The sequence below is a fragment of the Drosophila obscura genome, unplaced genomic scaffold (genome assembly GCF_018151105.1).
Source record: "Drosophila obscura isolate BZ-5 IFL unplaced genomic scaffold, ASM1815110v1 contig_1, whole genome shotgun sequence".
NCBI lineage: Eukaryota > Metazoa > Arthropoda > Insecta > Diptera > Drosophilidae > Drosophila > Drosophila obscura.
In genome coordinates, this window is record NW_024542679.1 from 10,441,468 (window position 1) to 10,461,075 (window position 19,608).

Here is a 19,608-nt window from a genome sequence, read left to right on the forward strand (position 1 = left end):
AACACTTTTCAATCATGAAGAGGTCGTGAACGAAGATGAAAATGTACGGATATGTTGTAGAATGGGGTGGAGGGGACTGGGTAGCCAGTGGGACTGGAGCTACCAAATCATTTCCGCAACACTTGCTCACTCACGTTGCTGCCGCCGCCACCGTCACCGCCTCTGCTGCTTCAGTTCTGAGCAGCGGCAAAGTTAATGGGTGCAACGCGCGGAGTTGTTTGGGGCCACACATCGAATATTGAATGCCCTAACTACCTGGCTTTATATGATTAGAAGAATTGGAGTAGGATTATTCATATTTAATTATCTTAGAAATTCGCGGCAATCTGTGAAAAATAAAATAAAAAAAGGAAAAATAAAAACGCTCGTATTTAAATTATATATGTACATGTGTATGTATTCGGGTTTCAAGTACAAAAAAAGTGAAAATATTTAATTTGTTTGGTATTGGTATTAATTTTTAAATCTATGTCAAAAAATACAATTTATGGACTTATATACATATTGTAACGACGGGTTCCAGGTACCATGTCATTCCTTTTTCTAATCAATTCACTATTTAAGTTTCCACTACAATATTTATTATATTTTATATTATATTTTTATATTATATATTATTATATTATATTTTTATTCTTATATTTTCTTTGGAAGGGTATACCAAAGTGTATGTGTGTGTGTGTTTTGTAGGTGGTGTGGTGTGTGCTATGAGCTATGTGCAAAAACATCTGCCAACGGATGTGTTTGGCCATATCCGCCGCTGCCGCTGCCGCTGCCTCTGCTGCCTCTCCTTCTGCTGCGCCTGTCCTTCCCACCCGACTGGAGTGCGCAGATAAACCCTGGGAATGCCTTGGCTCAGGCACCGACCATCTCTCGTTTAGCCCCAGGACGATACGGCCTGACTATTCATGCGTTTCAAATTTTCAATACACTCAAATGATAATCGAGACGCTGGTGGGGGGGACTGGGCGGCAGACGAGAAAGTCCCGATGGGGAAAAAGGCAAGGCAAAGGATGATGAAAAGCCGCCGCATGTTACATTTTAAAGCCTTTTCAAAGAGGCATCGCTTCGCTTTGGTTCCTATTTGCGGGACGAGTATCTCTTGGCGGCAGATTGAAGGGAATTGAATCCCGGCCACAATGCCGCTGGCAACACCTGTTCTAATGGCCAGCTAGACGGCAGGCGGCAGGCAGCCCATTCACGTACATACGTGGGGTGGCAGGGGATTACGGCAATTATGGACGGGGGCGGCTTATTAAATGCGAAGAGATCAGAGCCCAGAATGGCAGAGTGGAAAGGGGAGGCCTGGAAATAGTCGTATTGCCCCGTATAGGCAGGAAGTTCAAGCATTATTACAGCTATTGAAAGTATTAAATTCGATTTGTTATTGAGAAAATGGAAAAATATATGCAAGGGAAAATTTATTTCCTTAGATAAATAGCCCAAGGTGGGCGCACAGAGCAAATGTTAGCCAGATGAGATTAATTTTGAATAATTTTAAACTCAACTTTGTTGGCTCAAAATATTCATAAAATCCCTCGGTTAGAGGGACTTTATTTTAATCGATGCGTACACACATCCACCGATTGTATCATCAACCTTTTTGATTCGGATGCCTTAAATTCTCATGGGAAATCCCATTTCAATGCCAATTAGAGATGCCGGCTCCGCTTTCTGTCACTTTTTGTGAAATAATTTCACTTCTTGTATTGTACTTCTGTGCTCCGCCCGTAAGTTCCATTGTTCCGGGAGTGCCGACATCGTTCACCTTTCAAGAGTCTCCGTCTCCCCCTCCCCAATGTGAGTGTGTGAGTGCGTAAACCCACACAAACACAAACACGTTAAGCGGAAAACAAATTAAACAACTCTCATGTGGCAAGGGTATGGTTGGAATGGGGGCATGGGAGGCAACGAACGGAACTCACTCGTAAGCTGCTCCTTTTGTTCGTCACGTTGGCGTCGCGAAAGTGCCAAAGTTTTTCATTGTAATAAATATTTTAATTTTGAACTTGAGCAATTAACCCGGGCAACGCATGTGGAAGGAAAAGGGCTCCGCTCCCATCCTCCTCCCGTCGGAGGGCCTCCATTGTGTCCTGGCAATTGTAATCGGGACACGCCACCCACCCCTGTCCGGGCCGTGAGTACTGCTGCGAGTATCCAGAGTGACGCGCGCGGCTCTATGAACATTATGAACTTAAGCTCTGGCAAACGACAAACAACAAGAACAAGAACAATAACAATAAGAAGCTGGGACACATGCCAAAGTGGTTAAGTCGGCGTAGAAATGTTCGCTAAAAGTTTTGGGGCGACGCATTTAAATGATTTTGCATAATTCAATGGCCCGGCCCTTCTCCACCCCACCCGTTGGTGAGGGGAAAACTTTCCAAAAATCCATGAAGAAAAAAAAATGAAACCACGGTAGAACTTGGACCCAAGAACTTGGTAATATATTTTCTTTAATTGCGCAAAATTAATCCTTTTTATGATGCTCCTTCCCAGGTGGATTGTCGAGTGCCCGGGGACCCCCCGTGGAGGTTGAGGGTTGATCTTCCCATCCTCCCCGTGGGGTTCCGTCAACTGGAAATGTACACAAAAGGCTTAATTATAAAAGTCAACACACGACGGAGAGCAACTCGGTTCGCAAAAGATGCTCAAGGATTCGACTAGGGGTTAGGGACACTCCACCATACATATCATCCGCTGATGCATTCGCACCCGAACACACACACACACACACCCCATATACAAAAAAGCCAAAAAAGCAGAGATGAAAAAAAGCAACGAAATTCGTATGTAATTAAAATGAAATCCCCTTTTTTACAACCGATGTGGATGGCAAAGATTTTTACGGTTATTTGTTGAAAGAGAAAAAATAAGGGGGAAAACGAAGAAAAAACGCAGACCAGACCAGACCAGCTCAAATTCAAATTGCGAACAAACCGGAAAAATGTGATAATTTTTGTGACGCAGTACAGTGCGTTTCGGTATGCGTGGACACCAATTGTAAACAAAACAGAACAAATCATAAATCAAATAATTCTTACTGTATTGTTGGAAATATCTGCGCCGTCGGAAAAAACATAACCTCAACAAAATGTTTTACAGACACAAAGTATCTGGCAAATGCGGCAACATACATAGCTGCGATCGAAAAAAAAAGAGGTAACAATTATAGACATACAAACAAAAGAGGAGCAGAAGCAAATGCAAATGTCCAATAAGCCTCTCTTTCTCACTCTCTTTGCAGTTGAAGAGGGAGAAACAAACGGTTTCAATGTGCATGCAATTGTCAAGAGCAAAAAGAGAGCACGCGAGCACCTAAGCTGTTTACTCACTCTAACCCTTGCACTTCCCTCTCCCACGCACGACCAACAAGAGCTTCACCGTTCGATCCGTTAGGATGAGCATCAGCCGAAGAGAATGGAATGTGCGTGGAATTAGGAAGCGAAGAAGAGCACGGAGGCACTAAAATGAGTCATCACAAAGCCACCTACACATCTGTCACCGTCACTCTCTCACTCATAATCGTTTTTTCGTCCGGTCCAAGCGTGCGTGTTCAAGTCAGTGCCGTGTTTCGTTAATAAAATCCTAATAACTGGATGAATTTGGCAGAATGAAGAGGATAATTATGGATAAAAAGGTTAGTTTTAGTTATTGTTCGCAATGTTGTCCACAGTTATGTATATGTAACTTTAAAGCAGGGCGGGCTCGGCATGGCCGTATCTATTGTGCGTAGGAAAAGGCGCTGCTGCTGTATCACTGAGTTTGGCACCAATACAATGTTCCGTTTTGCCTGCTGTGAGCGGCAGCGCAGCAGCAGCGCCTTTTCCTATGCACTGTAGATAGGGCCGTGCCGAGACCTGCTTAAAAGTTATGAAACGAACTGTATACGAATGTACATACATACATACATGCATGCATGCATCATACATATTTACATATTTTTATATGCTATGCCAACGAGTATGTATAAAGATACAATTTTTGTTGATTAAGCTGAATAGGGGTTAGGGTGAATGGCAAACAGATTGTTAATGAATGGTTGGGTAAAACCTCCGCATTGAGCAAAAACAATTTTTGGTTTTCATTAAAACACACACAAAATAATAAAAGGAAGAAAGAAAGAAATGATATGAAAACTCTGGAAAAAAAGTGCAAAGATGTCCTATAATGTCCACCGACTTACATGGCATGCGATGAAACAATTTCCCTTCGTGCTTGGCCAATTGTGATGTGTTTTTTTGTGAATGGTGGGGAGAGGGGAGGAAGGCAGTGTGCCAGTTCTATTTGCTAACGCTGCCCCATTGCCAGTTTTAATTATTGTCCGTTTTTATTGCAGTCCACAGATAACGTCCGACGACAGGGATAGGGTTATGTATCCAGTGGGGAAGGGCGGGGACCTGGGCCTGTCAGTGTCAACGCAGTCATCGTCACCCTGCCCCACTCCCAGTCCCAGTGCCAGTCCCAGTGCATGGCACAGTCCCTGCCGCAGTTCTGCCTCCAATCCACTCCCCACTCGCAATCGCAGGCCAGCATCAGATGGCGATTAACTTTTCAAATGGAACCCTTTTTCGCGCCGCTGTCGGCGATATGCTAATGATGACCATGCCACCGCGTTGCCCTTGCCTGCCCTGCCTTCATACCTATGTATATCCATTGCCACACTGAGCGAAATCCGTAAAACACCATCTGGTATTGAGTTTTAAAAGCTAGAAACGGAAATATAGCCAAATGAAGCAAATGAAAGAAAGGCTAGCTTGAGTTCTTTAGGATGAAAATACATAAAATATACATATTTATGTGCATAGCTAAGATATTAAACACCTTCGTTTTGCATTTCGTTTATAAGAAAATCAACACAATTTCTGAGAAAAATCAATGAAAATTTCATAGACACAGAACCAATACAACAATTTTCTAGCATAGATAATTCTATTATTTACTATTTTTAATTCTTTTATAACATTTTGATATTGAAACTTTTGAAACTTCCTTGTTGTTGGATTTCTATAGATTAATGTGTTTCTGATTGATTTGTATATTTTTTCGGTGAGTGTATTGCCAGTGCCCGTGTCAGCCATTTGGTGCCCGCTGGCTCTGATGTACACTTTTTGTGTTTCATTATATTCCTCCACATTCATTCCTCATCCTGCTGCTGCTGCTGCTGCCGCCTCTGTTCTGGGCCTGGCCTGTCCTATCCTGTCCTGTTCTGTCCTGTTCTGGTCTTTGCGTTGCTTTGCTTTTATTATTTTCAAGTTTAATTAACTTTTGTGTTGTTTTCAACGAGAGTGGAGAGCGTACATAAATTTCGAGTGTTGCCTGTGGCCCCAGTGGCCTTTTTTGGGGCGAGCAAAAGGATGGATGGAAATTTGATACGATTCGGTTGCCTGGACAAGTCATAAGTCTCTGCTCAGGACAGACACAGGGCAGCCATCGAGAGCAGGGCCATAGCCAGACCGAGGATGGGGAGCAGCTGGGCGCTGAGATTGCTGCCGGAGGATATTGAAGCCGACAGCAGATACTCGAGGATGAACAGCCGAATAACCAGAGCCACTTGCTCTGTGCTGTCGTAGTCCACTCTGTCCGCCACATCGGTGACCTTGTGGTGCAACTGTAGAGAGTCCTTCGCCATCAGATGGACGACGGGCACCTGGTGATTGAGGAAGGGCACATGGTCGTCCCGCGGATCGTCTCTGGCGATGAAATGGAAGTAGGACCGATGCGCTTTTAGCAGCCCTGCTCTGGAGAGCTTCTTCTCCATTTGAACCAGACGCTGGTACCAGCCCAATGTGGTGGGAATGTGGCTGTAGAAGGAAGCGCCTTTGGCCCCAATGTGGTTTAGCAGTACGAAAAGATCAATGGAATCCAGCTGGTTCCGCTCATAAATCCGCTGCGCTAGGTGTCGGGAGCCGTAAAGCGATGAGTCCTCATCGGACCAGCTCCCAACGGCCTCCTTGCCGTCGAAGAACACAAACAACAGACTGATCTCGGCCCGCCGCAAGTCCGCCAGCTGCTTCTGCAGCACTTGGGCCATGTTGAGCATCAGGGCACAGGAAACCGCCGCATCCGTGGCACCCACATACTCTGATTGCTCAAAGTACTTGCTGTCGTAGTGGCAGCCCAGCATCAGGTATCGCCGGGCCTTGTGGTTCAGCTTGGCCACGATATTGTGGAAGGTCACGGAGCCCAGGATGGGCACCTGACCGTTGAAGATATCCAGCTTCACGTGCCATCCCAGCGCCTTAAGTGTGGCGGTGATGTAGTCCCGCACTGCGGCGTGACCCGGTGTACCCACAACTCGCTCCACTGCGATCCTTTGCACCGTCTGCCTTAAGTTCTGCGGATCCGAGAGCACCGCAAAGGAGCGCACTTGGTCTGAGGTTAGCTCTGTGGGCTGGTAACGCAACGTGCCACTGCGTCCCACGGTAAGAACTTCCTCATAAGAACCATGGCTATAATGCAAGATGGCCAGAAGCAGCGCTGGAATCACATAATTCTTGGATAGAGGCATAATTTTGTGTGGCTTTCTATTAATTATTTTCGCGATATCGAATCCACTTTACATTGATCTTCTACTGAGCTGCTTTGTTCTGTTCGTCATCCTTCACAATCTGGCTAATGAATGTGGCCTTAGCCACACCTTTTTCTTGGCAGACAAATTAATTTGAAACGCTTCAATTTCAAATGCTTTTCCACACAAAATCAATTCCTCATGCTCGAGTAAACAGTGGAGAGAGGGAGAGAGAGAGGGAGACTTCAGGAAGAGACTTTGCAGGGCACATGATATATATGTACATATTGTACCTGTAGTATATGTACCTGTTCAGTTTAGAGATCAACTGTTGGATAGGGCTGTAATTACTCGACTTCAAGCGAGTCTGATGCTCACATTAATAACTGCAGGGACGCGTGGTGTGGGCGGGGGCGGTGGCGGTGGCCAGCACGGCAGCAACTGCTCGACAAGTGCTTACGTAATTTCGCATGCTTATATAATAAATACCCAAACACACCAGAGCAGCACCAGAGCAGCACAGCAAGCAGCAAGCAACCCATTTTGAAATTCTGCTGCTGCCACGCCTGCTGTGTGCCCCTTCTGGGCCTGTGTCTGGGCCTGTGCCTGTGCTTTTGCTTGTGCCATTGGGCTGCCAGTCTGTCTGACAATTAGACCTTAATGTATTGTACTCAAAGTTATACGCAATTACGATAGAACTTCATCTGGCAAACGAACTGAACTGGTTTGTGTCTCAGCCTCAGTCTCAGTCTCCGCCTGCGACTGTCCCAGCGATAAACAAATGAACACATAAGCCGAGCAGACAGCCCAGACAGCCCAGACAGCCCGGACAGACAGACCGACAGTCAAACCTCACTCAAGTGTCTGCCAAAAGCCAGAGAGAAATAAAGCCAGAGCGCCAGGCTAGCCGAAATATCATGTTCCCTACGATCGAAATGTTGGAAATCTCTGGAATAAAGTCGGAATCTGTGTTATCTAAAAAATATAATAATATAATATTATAATTTAATATTATAATAATTTATATTAAACCCAAATTGCAATTTAAAGCAACTGCAAAATCGGTTTGATTGTTGCATTCAAAAAAAAAAACAAAAAATATTATAAGAATTAATTTCAAATATTTTTGTTTATGGAAGGGAATTTATATGTAGTGGACCTGTGTCTGATTCCGTTCTAGCCCTGCGGGTTCCACACACAAATTGTGTTTGGCTCAGACTGTCTGTTCTGCTCTTGAGATTTATGTCTGCAAAACAATCTTCCAGTCAGGCCAACAAACAAGCTTTGTCTAACGATCTTGGCCGGGTTGCGTTACTCTGTTGAAACGGGCGGCAGTTATAGGTGGGTGAAATCGCTTGTAACTCCAAGGAAATGAGAATTCTAACCATGCATATCAGGAAACTGTATACAATTTATGTGTATATATTTCGTACACGATAGATAGGGTATACAAAACATCAGTTCAGTATAGAAGATCTTGGATTGCTTTTTTTGCTGGCATTAGTTTCATTTTTTGCGAGTGTCAGACCTCGGTTCGGCTCTTTTATTTATGCATTTCTCGTATTTTGGAATAAATTAGCAAACACAAGAAATACACACAAATTTTTGAAAAACTAAATCAGCTGCTGGAGATGCTTTGATATTGGAGACAGAGAGAGCTTGAAGACCCCGGAGTCCGTTTAGCAGACAATATAAATATTCAGAGGTTTGTCTGGCGCCAAGTTTATTTATATGTTCCATTTATTTCGTGTATTTGGAACCCTATTACTTGTATGTCACTAAATTATTGCATTTGATGGGGAATTTTAATTTAACTCAAGCTAACCCGACCCGATCTTTGCCACAGCTCTTCAGATTTAATATTATTTTTGTTTATTTTTTGTGTTTTTTGCCCCCAACCAGAACGAAATGCCGTCCGCCCCTCAATTGTATATGGGCTTACCTTCGGTCGAGCCGAGGTTCGTAAGGTTTGGTTCATCATCAACCGCCCTCAGCACTCACTCGGAATTATCTCCGCCCCAGCCAGATCTGCGGTCTGCCCGAAAGCCGCATGCTGCGGATCGAATTCAAGACAGTCCAAGCCAGGGATGGGATGGGATGTGATGGGACGGAACGGGGGCTCTGCCACAAGATTGAGTCAAAGATATGGTAGACCAACACGCGTCCGTGGTTCGATTTTGTTGCTGAATACTCTATCACAGAGTGGTTATACTTATTAGTTGTGCTGCTGGTGGAAGAACATGATGTTTCGGTGGTACAAGTGTCGGGAAATCTTCGGTGTTGTCCCTGCCTATACTCTACCTTTCAAGTCTTTCTTTTACTTTTCTTAATTTTGACTCGCCTCGCCTCGATTCAACGACGACAGCTCCAGGCTCTCGGCTCCGTCCACAGCAGGAGGAAGAGAACACATATATATGTATGTACAAGAAATGAGCGAGATTATACCTGTAGATATGTATGCATGTCAGTAAATACATATGCTTGTGTGGGCATGAAGGTGCGGCTGTTGTTGTTTTTATGGTCGATATATATTTATATATATAATGTTGACTTCGTTTGTTGTGTTGATGCGAGTATTACTTGCATACACTTTTAGTGGGTAATATTGGTTGGATCAGATGCTTGAAACAGAAAGTGAAGGGAAGTGAGTATCAGCACCTTCAGCACCCAATCAAGAATAATCTTAGCCAACATGATAAGGACAATAATAAAGTAATGAAGGAAAGTAATATAGTAGTAGGATCACTTCGTGACTGATTACGGGGTGCCTTTGTGTACAAAAAATCTTAAATGTGTAAATGGCAGAGATAAAAGGAACGCACCCATAATGATATTAAAAAGAATATCTAAATTTCATATATAATACTTTTACAATTTGTTAAATATGAAATAACTTTTAATTAAATATATTTTTATTTTAATGTCAAAATGTAAGTGAAAATACTTTCTCCTTACAATTTCCACACTCGAAGGAAATGTGTGAATATTAATATATTTAATTGCTTTTCATCTGTGTAGATATAGTGTGCTGATATAGAAACGATAGGTCCTGCAAGGGTATCAAAAGCTTCGATCCTTCCCTTTCCTTGTTGTTTTGTTTTTTCGTTTTTTTTTTTGTGGTTTCGTTTGGACCCTCCATTCGATTCGACATTGTTGTTGCTGTTATTGCTGGTGTAGTTTTCTTTGTTGTTGTTGTTGTAATGGCTATGGCTTGCGTTTTGATTGCAGTCGCAACGTTGTTGTCGTTGTCGTTGTTGTTGTTGTTGTTGGTTTGCTTTGCCTCTTTACTCTGTTGCCTTTTTCATGCCATTTAAGTCTTATTTATGGTTCTCGTTGATGATCGTGTTGATGGTCGTACTTTTCGTTGTTGTTGTTGTTTTTCTTCCCCCTCCGATTTGCTCTGTTATTGCTCTCGGTTGCTTTTCAAAAACCTTTTCGAACTGCGGTACACGCTGTCTGCGCGGGAGTTTTGACTTGATATGGGTCATCCGAGCCATTATCTGTGGAGGAACATCACCTGACCTGCTCGTGAGAAGAAGTGCGTGCTCATCCCCTAATTTGATCCGACTTGGATACCCCATGGCAGGTACACTGTAGAAACAATTGCCGGAGAGAGGGAGAGAGAGAGAGAGAGAGAGAGTCCCAACATGGCTTGGGGTGACCCACTCCTATCAGGTACATACTCGTACAAACACCGTGGTATTAACACAAGTTCTGCCTTTAAAATGATTTAAGGATTTAGTGGAAATAATTTTTTAAAATGTTTAAATGGAACATAAGCTCGAACCACATAATTTCGAGGTTATGGAAACAGGAAGCGCTGCCCTCGATAAAGTGCATTCGGGATCCCTCTATGTCTGGCCATTCACAGGCACTGCATTTACCTTACGTTGGATGCTTGATTTTTAACCTTCTCTCCATTGCACTCACCTCCCAGTTCCTGCTTGTCCATGGGTTTGCTTTACCCAGTTTATTTTCACCATTTGTTGCTGTTGTTGTTGCTGTTGCTGTGTTTTCTCTTTTCGGTGCTCAACTCTCCGCGAATGCAACGCGGGGCAAACGGGGTTGTACATTTGTGCATTTGGCTATACCCTCACAGCGAGTGGAACTATTTTGGCATAATTTTTAATTTTAATTTTTACTGGCTACTCGACACTTAAATATCAATTTAAATTTGATTTAATTATAAACTATTCAAAAAGTATATTAAATTTATACAAATGGGAGTCTGCTGCTGCAAGTGTATCTACGATTTCGGTGCCACTCTTGTTTTGTGGCTGTTCCCCCACCAACAATATTTTGTGCTATTTTTTTTGTTTTGTTTTTTTTTCGGGTATAATTTATTTGTATTTTTTTGCGTTGTTAACTACAAAATGGGTTTGCACGGTAGTCCGATTCGGAGTGAACTTGCTTGGAGCTCAGGTTGCTGTTGCTGTTACCTTTGTTGCTGTTGTTGTTGCTGTTGTTGTTGGTTCGGTGTTGGCTGAAGGCTTTTCTTTCTCGTTTGATTCGTTTGCTCTGCAATCGCAGGAAATCAATTATAAAAAAAACCTTTGGCGTTCGGCTTCACTGGCCACGTTAATTCGTGAAAAATGCTTTTTCGCTGTTTTGTCCCTCTCTCGCTCTCCCTCTAACTCCTCTGTTTGTCGGTCTGTCTTCCAGTCCCCCCCTCCCAGTCCACTCTGTTTAATGTTTTTTTTTTTTGTTTCTCGTTTGAAAGAGTTTTCATTGTTTCTCGAATTGGAGTTGAAAGTGTTTGGGTCAGAGCCAGCGTCAAGAGCGTCTCGGGGTTTTCGGAGGGGGAGGGAGGGCGGTAACAAAGGATTGCGCGGCAGCGGAAAAAAGTGCAATAAATTTGACTATGCCTTGGTGCCAGCTATCGATTTCGTTCAATGATTTCGCTCTCTTTCTCTCTCTCTACAGAGACACAAAAATACCCGTACCCGGCTATAGCCTGGGTAGCAACGACAACTGGCTGGCTGACTGTCGATCGTCGACCTTTATTTATGTGCCTTTGATAATGCGTTTTTAAATTCAGGAAGTTACAGTTTATGGTTGCTGGTGCCCCCTGGGGCTTGGGGTTCCTTAAGTATATATGTACATACATATATTCGTTTTCCGCTTGATTGGTGCAGGGGTCTTAAAAGTTAAATACTTTTTTAAAGGAAATAAAAATAAACGTATTTGGAGTTTCAGTTTGAGCTTCAGAAATATAGAAACTCTTGAGATTTTACTACATACAGCTCATAGCCAAGAAACTGAGGATTGCATAAGTTGCATTTTATTGCATTTAAAAATCTGTGGTTTTGTCAATATCTCATTGGATGGCTTAACAGAACGATTAAATATGTACAAACTATAATTCATACATTATCCTGCATATCAATGGTTAATTTTTATTGGCAGAGTTTATACTTTTAATTATATTTTGTTAATATCAAATTAATCAAAGGTCACTTCACTTTGTAGAGCAACTTAAAAAAATATATTTGTTAGTTCAAAAAATTAGAGATTCCTATTGAACTTCAAGACTTTTATATCTATCATTTAATGTCGCAAAAGCAGGAAGCTTTTTAAATGGAATTATTACTTTGCTGAGGTGGTGGGGGATTGGATTCTCACACTCTCACACCATGGATTCAGATCGCAAAGCGTCGTGATCATTTGATCCACAATACGAGTATAAACTCGTAGACTCGTATCCATAGTTGATGTCTATCACACATCACAGAATGTAGACGTCTCACTGCCCATAACAGGAAACGGTAATGAGAACCATTCGAAAGCTCTTCAAGCGGCTGGCTGGCTGGCTGGCTGCCCCCCCAAAACTGGTCGCAGCATGGCCCATGTCCAGATGGTGTGTGGTGTGTGTTGTGTCCCAAGTGCACTCAGCTGTGCTCCACTTCAGCAGCAGCATCATCAAGCGATTCGATACGATTCGAGATCTAAGAGATCTACAGCTGGAACTGGAGCTGTAGCTTGAGCTGTAGCTGGAGCTGGAGCTGTAGCTGGAGCCGTATCTGGCTGGGCCTTAGACGAATTGTAAACAATATCAGACGGAGAACGCGACATGAATTTATGAGATCATTTTCAAAGTTAATTATGCCAGGGCATAAATTTCACATGCACACCACACTCCACTCCACTCCACTCCATCCATGGCCGTGGGGCTTACCTATTGAGTCGTGTGCTCGAGTGCAAATGTTCCTCCAACTCCACCGATCTCTCCAGAGCTGTCAAGATTGTTTCTCCATTCGTTTTTGTTGTTGTTGTTTATATTTTTTTTTTTTGCACGTTTCGCCAATCATAATAGTTTTTATCTTCAAAACCCATAAACATGTGCATAAAAAATATACAAAAAAAAAAAAAACAAAAACAAAAAATACAAAAAAAATAAGAACGGACAGCAGAAACTAGTTCCTAGACCTAGGTTAGTTCTCGACTCGATTCGACTCGAATGAGATCTCTCCCTCTGTGCCCACCCGCTCTGCCTGAATCTGTCTAGAGGACAGAGTCCGTAGCCGTACCCCAACCCGTACCCGTACCCGTACCGCTGTCTCTCCGAGAAGACCTGTTTCGTGTCATAGATTTGTTTTATGTTTATGGTGTTTGGGACCAAGACCAAGACCATAGAGAGAAGTGAAGTGAAGAGAGGAGAGTGGAGTGGAGTGGAGTGGGAGGGTGGGGACCAAAAGACCAAGAGACCGAGAGACCAACAGGCCAAAGTGGTTCGGCCAGCCAAACAACAAAAGAGTCTGTCCCAAGTCCACTCGCTTCTGGCTCTTACTCTTGTTTGTTGCTGCTGTTGCTGCTGCTATGAACAAGAAGTTTTGCGGCTATGGATGTGGTTTGTGGTTTAACTGCTTTTATGGTAACACAAAAACACAACAACAACAACAAAAAAAAAATCAAAAAACAACAAAAAATAACAAAAAGAAAAGAAAATTAAAATAAAACAAGAAAGTTGTCTTAAGTGCAGCTAACCGAAATACGTATGCTCTTGGAAAGCAGCTGGAGAGGGTTCTACACAGGCGAAATCGATCCTTTGAACACATGCTAATGGAGCCTATTACCTGACCATTATCGAAGCTTTGATGTAGCATGGGGGCAAAAAAGTTATGAAGTTTTGCTTAAAATTAATACTATTTTGTTGCTTAATAAATAATCTATAATTCATTTTGCTCTAATGTTTATTTTGTAGAAGAACTTACAGCAGAAAGTAAGAGTTCATGTTTTAAACTCTAGCTAATATCTGTGAGAAATAATTTGCTTCCCATGCAAGAATTTTGAGCTTAATCAATTTTGAGTTCAGTATCGATTTTCCATACATTTTGTCAGGAGGATGGCCTAAAGATTACCTTAAGCACTAATGAGTTCTAAAGCAGGCTTCCCGTTTCACCTTTTTACATTTCCAACACAACCAGAAACGTTGTAAGGTGCAGAATTATTGGGGCTTTGCGTTTATCCAATCGTTCGTTTCATATTTTCTTTTGGTGCAAATCTTTCCTAATCCTCATAGATCCTGCCCTGGCACTTTCTCCTGGCCACAGCCACTTTGCACTGCTCTTAATCCTTGGGCAAACCTGCAGTCAGGTTTTGAGTACTCTTTGCAAAGGGCAACTACCAAACAAAGTAAAAATCGGCAACAAAAAAAACAGCAGCAGCAGCAGCAACAACGATGACTGCAGTGGCAGTGGCAGCAGCGGCAGCAGCAGCATCGAGACTTTTGTTAAAAAGTCATCAAAGACCAAACAGCAAACAGCAACAACAACAACAACAACAATCACAGAGAGTCACGATGTTGGTCGCTTGGTCGCTTGGTCGGTTTGTCGTTTTCGTTTGTTCGAAACGAGTTTTGGCTTAAAGTCTAAACTTTATTTACAATATTGTTTTCTTTTACGACGTCGTCGCTGTCGCTGTCGACCGCGATGTGGTTGTTGGTTTGACCCAAGCCCCTTTTTTTTTTTTTTGTATTTTTTTTTGTTGGTTTTTGTTTTTTGTAATAAAGAAACTGGTATACCCTGGAACAGAGAGGCACAGAGACAAAGATACACACTTAAAGAAGGGAAGAGATATATCCACCTCCACTCCACACCACACCACACCACACCATAGTAGAGGAGAGTCCCAGTGGATCTAGATGGGTGCCTCAAACACAGGCCTCACGACAATTTAGCCAATTTGATGTGCATCTTTGAAGAGTGGTGTAGGAGGAGTAGAAGGCAAGAGAGAGAGAGAGAGAGTTGGCCAGAGAGGTTTTAAGCTGGCATAGGATACGTTTCCAGATGGAGTTGGGGATGACATCGCAGATTTGATATTCTTTAGAGCTCTTTTTGGTTCTCTCTCTCTCTCTCTCTCTCTCTCTCTCTTGTGTGTTGGTGTTGATTGGTCCCGTGCGGTTTATCAATCATTAACAGTGACCGTCGAGTGTGCTAGTGGATGTAGATGTGTGGTGCTGGTAGATCGTAAAACTCTGGCCTAAATGCCCGGACCCAGACTCAGACCCAGACCCGGACTCTTGGGCCTCTAAAAGGCCATCGCATTACACAAATGCCGTCTCAAAGATTTACAAACGGCGGACCATAAAGAACAAAGAAAAGTCCAAAAACCCAGAAGTAACTGAACCAACCTCTCTCTCTCTCTCTCTCTCTCTCGTTCGTGGAGCCCAATAAAATGTTATGTACGGCGATGAGTTAGGGCCCCCGAAACGAGCAATTTGCCCGTTCATTTGATTGCATGGAGTCCGAGAGTCCGCTGCTGCAGGCCCACAAAAACCCTATTCGGACAGGTCTCGTAGTCCCCATCAAGTGGTAGCTAAATCATGTTTTTTTGGCCACCCCCCTCCCTGCCCCAACCCTGTCCGTTGGGGTTGTAAACTTGTCGTCTCAGGGTGGAAATTTATTTCCCTAATTGGATGGCAGGATGAAAATACTCGTAAATGGGGGGCAAAAGGAAACTATCTTTTAATTTTGTAATATGAAAAGCATTACAGAAGGACGAAGAAGGGGTTAAATATATTCGAGTGCATCAGCAGGGGAGATCTTGAACTGAAGTCTCTGAAAATACTGGCAGAATGTTCCAGAATATTCTGCAAGGTGCATGCACCATTTTTGGAGGGGGGGGGATACCCTAAGAACCTACCCACAGGCAGCACCGAGAGCACTCCATTCCGTGTGACCTCAACAGCAGTTGCGCGGCTGGAAAATGAAACAAGGAAAAGCAAGGAAAACAAGGAGACGGTGGCACTATAAAACAACAGGGAAAACTGGGGAAAACCGAGCAAAACAAGGAAAATGTCAATAGCTTTGGCAACGACATAATTTGCTTTGCTTAATTTCTGCTACGTTTTGGTATTTTTATTGCAATTTCTGTCCGGTCCGGTCGGGTCGGGTCGGGTCGGGCCGGGCTGGGGTCGCTTCGCCCCCACCAAAAGAGGACGGGGGCAGGCGTTGCTGGTTGCTGGTTTTGCGACTACGACTGCGACTACAGCTGTGGTTAGAGTGGAGCAATGGCAATGCCAATGGCAATGTAACATGCCAAATGTGTCCCGGAATTTAATTAAACATTTTCTGCGCTTATTCACCCCAGTCTAGGAGAGATGTACTCACCCAACCCCACCCAAAAGCCACCAGAAACATCGTCGTCAATGTCCTGTCCTGTCCGAAATTCTTGTCCTGGACGCTGGCTGGCTGGGGCTGACTATTGATTCTGACCCCTCTAGTCCACAAGGAGGGTGATGGTGGTGATGGTGGTTGATGGGACCAGAGGATGGGACAGTAAATGGCAAGGTTATTGACATATTTTAACAACTATTTGCAAAAGGCTTTAGTTTCACTTCAATTCCATTCCACATGCCCATCCTGCCTTTTGCCTTTTGCCTTTTTCATCCTTCTCCTTTGCTCTCCTCTCGTCCTTTCACGCATAATTGAAGCAAGTGCAGAATGTCTTCATCCTGCGGGGGGTGGTGGGTTGGGGGTTTTCCTCTCGGACTCTTTGGTCCTCTGTTTGTTTGCTTTCATGTTTAAATGTGCTCGCGGCATCAATATTTGTATCCTGGCAAATATTTGGCATTTGTCATGTAAATAACGTTATTTCAATTACTTGATGCGAACAGCAGAAACAGAAATATGTACGACTAAAAGAATGGAGTGGCGATAGCCGTACCAGCAAATAGACTGGGGAGGGAAGAAGAAGTGCAGCTTGTATTTTCTCGGTCTGTTTCTCAGTCTGTTTGCATTGGCCAAATAACTTTGGGGCTAAAATTTACTTATGACAAGAAGTCACACAAAAACGGAAAAAGAGGGAAATTTTTGTATTAATATTGAGGAAGAAGAATAGCCAAAGAAACCCCTTTGTGGGGGGATTCTAGTAAGATCTATAAATGCTTCGATTTATGGTGATAATTATTTCAAAAAAATATGCAACCCATGCAATGTGATTTTATCAACTTACTTTTGTTTGCTTAATAATAGTTATTGGTTCTAACTGACATATGTATGTATGTACATATGTGTTTCTAAGGTTTTCTTTTGTCATAAATTGCAAGATCTCTTATTGGAAATAAATACTGAACTCTTTTCTTTGAAGGCCATAAAAGGAAATAAATTTGTAGGATTGCTTAAAGTTTCTTTCGTCCATCCACTAAATCCACAAATGTGCATTTGCTGGTATTTACGTATCTGGTATGTAGGTTTTCCTACGTCCCTAAGTGAATATGATATAATATTTTTCATGACATCGCGCGCCATTTGCATTTGTAACCATACATACATATGTATGTACATAATATTTAAATGTACTTTTGTCATTCGGGCGAGTACTAGACACGATTCTGTGGCAAGTTCATAGCAAAAACAACAACAGCTGTTTGCGCAAATCGCGAAAATAACGAAAAAATCACGACCAGAAAACTAGCAAGAATATGTTGTCGACATTTTGATGACCCATGTTCTCGGATATAATTCTAAATATTTGATAAAAAGCTTTGTACATAATTGAAATTCAATTATTTACGAAATTCGCAGAAAGTGATTGGAAAAGTATTGGTATCCACTTTTACTCCTTAAAATATGAGCATACCCAGTCACTCTGAAAGGACAGGGTACTATGCATAGGGAATGAGATAGCGAGAGAGAGAGAGAGAGAGAGGCGCACGTAATCGACCCATTGCCACCCTGCGCAGCCAGCCCCCTTCGCTCGTGTAATGAACGAATGCTAGCACAAAGCGGGAGCGCAATCAACGCGCTGACGTTTGCACAAACCAAACGCTCTCTCTCCCTTCGCTCAGAGAGCAGCTATCACTCTCTCTTCGCTTGACATTTGCGCATGCAAGATTGTGCATGTCCGCGTCGGGCTCAGTATTGTGCGTGTATTCGTGGCCATTGGTCAGCGCGGGGGGACGCCGGGTGAATGATGAACTCACGTGACCGACAATTTTGGACAGAGTTCCTGCTGCTCTACCGATCGCTGCCGGCCGTGTGGAAGGTGCGGAGTCCGCAGTACAGCAGCCGGGCAATGAAGACCGCCGGATACGAGCAGCTGGTGGGCAAGCTGCGCGAGGTGGAGCCGCATGCGAACCGCCCGCTGGTGGTCAAGAAGATCAACTCGTTCCGCACGAACTTTCGGCGGGACCAGCGTAAGCGCGAGCAGTGCGTCGAGGAGGGGCTGCCCTTCGAGTCCACGCTGTGGTACTTCGATCTGCTGGGGTTCCTCGAGGGGCAGGATGAGGCCGCTGTCACCAGCCAGGGAGCAGCCAAGGGCGAAGCAGCCTCGGAGTTGGACGGCGAGGAGGTAAGAGGATCACCAGAGGAATTTCGGGGGAAAGGCAGCTTCATGGTCCAGTCCATTCTTGCAGATCTTCTTTCCCGCCTATGAAATATCATCGCCCAAAAGGCGCCGCCGGGCCATCAAAGAGGAATCGCAGCCGTCGCCCAATTCCTGCCCCTCGCCGGCCGCAACCAGCTATTCCTGCTCCACCTATCAACAGCAGATGCCAGAGCGCAGAGCATGCACGGGCCCAACCGAAACGGAGGCCTTGGCCCACACCTGGAGCAGCCAGTTCCAGGAGCTCTCGCAGCGTCAGCGGATTCTAGCGCGAAAGCTGATCTCTGACGTGCTCTACTACGGCTGCATGGGGCAACTGGAGCCCAGCCATGTCGATCAGCTGCAGCAGATGATGCTGGCACCATCATCAAATGCCTTGGCGCAAGTCGAAAACGTTTCGGGCTCAACGGATTCAGCGAAACTGCAACCCCTGGAGGAATACAGAGAAAAGAATGCTAGGGATGGAGATATTTGAAGAGTTTGGCAATGAAGGCAGCTAAATGCAAAACCTTTAATAGCTAAGAATTTTAATAAATAATGTCACTTAATTTTATTTGGAATCTTCTGAAAAAATATATTAGCCAATTTTAATCAGAAAAATGCCTTAATTTTGATCAAATTAATTGAATGCTTTCAATGTCAAATTTTGGCCATCATTTTGGAGACGTCCTCCCTCTACCACACAGTGGATGAATCGAATTCAAATCCATTTTCCAATGGGCGGCCTTGTCGGGGGAAATTAGCAAATAAATGTGCCCGAAATTAAAACAAATTAACAACAACATTTATTTGCGACTGTAAAACTTGGTCATTTTTTGTGTGTGGGTTCGGGAATTGAAAAACTTTTCTGCTCCTTCCCCCACCACCCCCCGCAGAACACCAGAAACTCCCAACCCAGAACAAAACCGAATCGAAAAACCTAGCGAAAATGAAACGAAAAAGTAAAGCAAATCGAAGGCACGAGTGCCCAAAGCAAATGACACTTTTTACATCCCCCTCCTCGCCACAGCTCCCCGCACTTAGAGAAATTGCTATATGCATGGAGAGTGGGTGGGGTGGGGGAAAGGGCGAGAAGGTAACAGAGAAAAAAATGCAAATTTATTGGCATTTAATTTAAAAGAGAAACAAAAAGTAAAAGCAAAACCAAGAGACAAGAATTGCCCGCACAAAAACCCGGAACCCAAAAGAACACCCATCCCTCCCCCACACCCCGCCCAACGGAACACCAAAAGCAAACCAGAAGAGAAGCAAACCGAACACAGACCCTCATAATG

The 19,608-nt window shown here is 43.7% G+C and overlaps 2 protein-coding genes across 2 annotated transcripts; one reads left to right on the top strand and one right to left on the bottom strand.

Annotated features, from left to right (window-relative positions):
• Positions 1-4,881: 4,881 nt before the first annotated feature.
• LOC111072685 (glutaminyl-peptide cyclotransferase-like protein) lies at positions 4,882-6,627 on the bottom strand. The gene has a single exon (XM_022364695.2). The coding sequence runs from the start codon at positions 6,509-6,511 to the stop codon at positions 5,411-5,413; it is 1,101 nt and encodes a 366-aa protein (XP_022220387.2). The 5' UTR covers positions 6,512-6,627; the 3' UTR covers positions 4,882-5,410.
• Positions 6,628-17,865: 11,238 nt separating this feature from the next.
• On the top strand, positions 17,866-18,950 carry LOC111072690. The gene is made up of 2 exons (XM_022364701.2): positions 17,866-18,301; positions 18,366-18,950. Exons 1-2 carry the CDS (start codon positions 17,921-17,923, stop codon positions 18,807-18,809), a joined length of 825 nt encoding a protein of 274 aa, XP_022220393.2. The 5' UTR covers positions 17,866-17,920; the 3' UTR covers positions 18,810-18,950.
• The last annotated feature ends 658 nt before the right edge of the window (positions 18,951-19,608 follow it).

Coding starts and splice junctions, on each gene's coding strand:
- LOC111072685 (XM_022364695.2), bottom strand. CDS start 6,511: ATGCCTCTATCCAAGAATTATGTGATTCCAGCGCTGCTTCTGGCCATC.
- LOC111072690 (XM_022364701.2), top strand. CDS start 17,921: ATGATGAACTCACGTGACCGACAATTTTGGACAGAGTTCCTGCTGCTC. Junction 18,302..18,365: donor CGGAGTTGGACGGCGAGGAG/GTAAGAGGATCA, acceptor CCATTCTTGCAG/ATCTTCTTTCCCGCCTATGA.